The 216-nt window shown below is 70.8% G+C and overlaps 1 protein-coding gene across 1 annotated transcript in view; it reads right to left on the bottom strand.

Annotated features, from left to right (window-relative positions):
• The window catches only part of MMRN2 (multimerin 2), a 22978-nt gene that overhangs the window by 3704 nt on the left and 19058 nt on the right, over positions 1–216 (bottom strand). The window contains exon 7 of the mRNA XM_015566672.1: positions 78–210. Coding sequence (XP_015422158.1) covers positions 78–210 — 133 coding nt within the window. The remainder of the gene's footprint in view (positions 1–77; positions 211–216) is intronic.

Raw genomic sequence — 216 nt, 5'->3', positions numbered from 1 at the left:
GGCAGCCACGCCCCCACCCGCCTCTCCCTGGAGCCTCTGCGGGAGCAGCCTGGCGACAACCAGGGCCCAGGACTCACCTGCCTCCGGAGGCTCGGCTCCCAGGGCTCGTGGCGCCGGCCCTTGGACGTCGGCATCGGCCAAAGGTCCCACCTGCTTCTTGTCCCTCCTCCGGGAAGCGTCGAGGGCCTTCTGCTCCTTCCTCCCTTTCCTGCCCAG

This window comes from Myotis davidii, unplaced genomic scaffold (assembly GCF_000327345.1).
Source record: "Myotis davidii unplaced genomic scaffold, ASM32734v1 scaffold642, whole genome shotgun sequence".
NCBI lineage: Eukaryota > Metazoa > Chordata > Mammalia > Chiroptera > Vespertilionidae > Myotis > Myotis davidii.
Note: the sequence above shows the minus strand (reverse complement) of the source record. Positions and strands in the feature narration are given on the sequence as shown.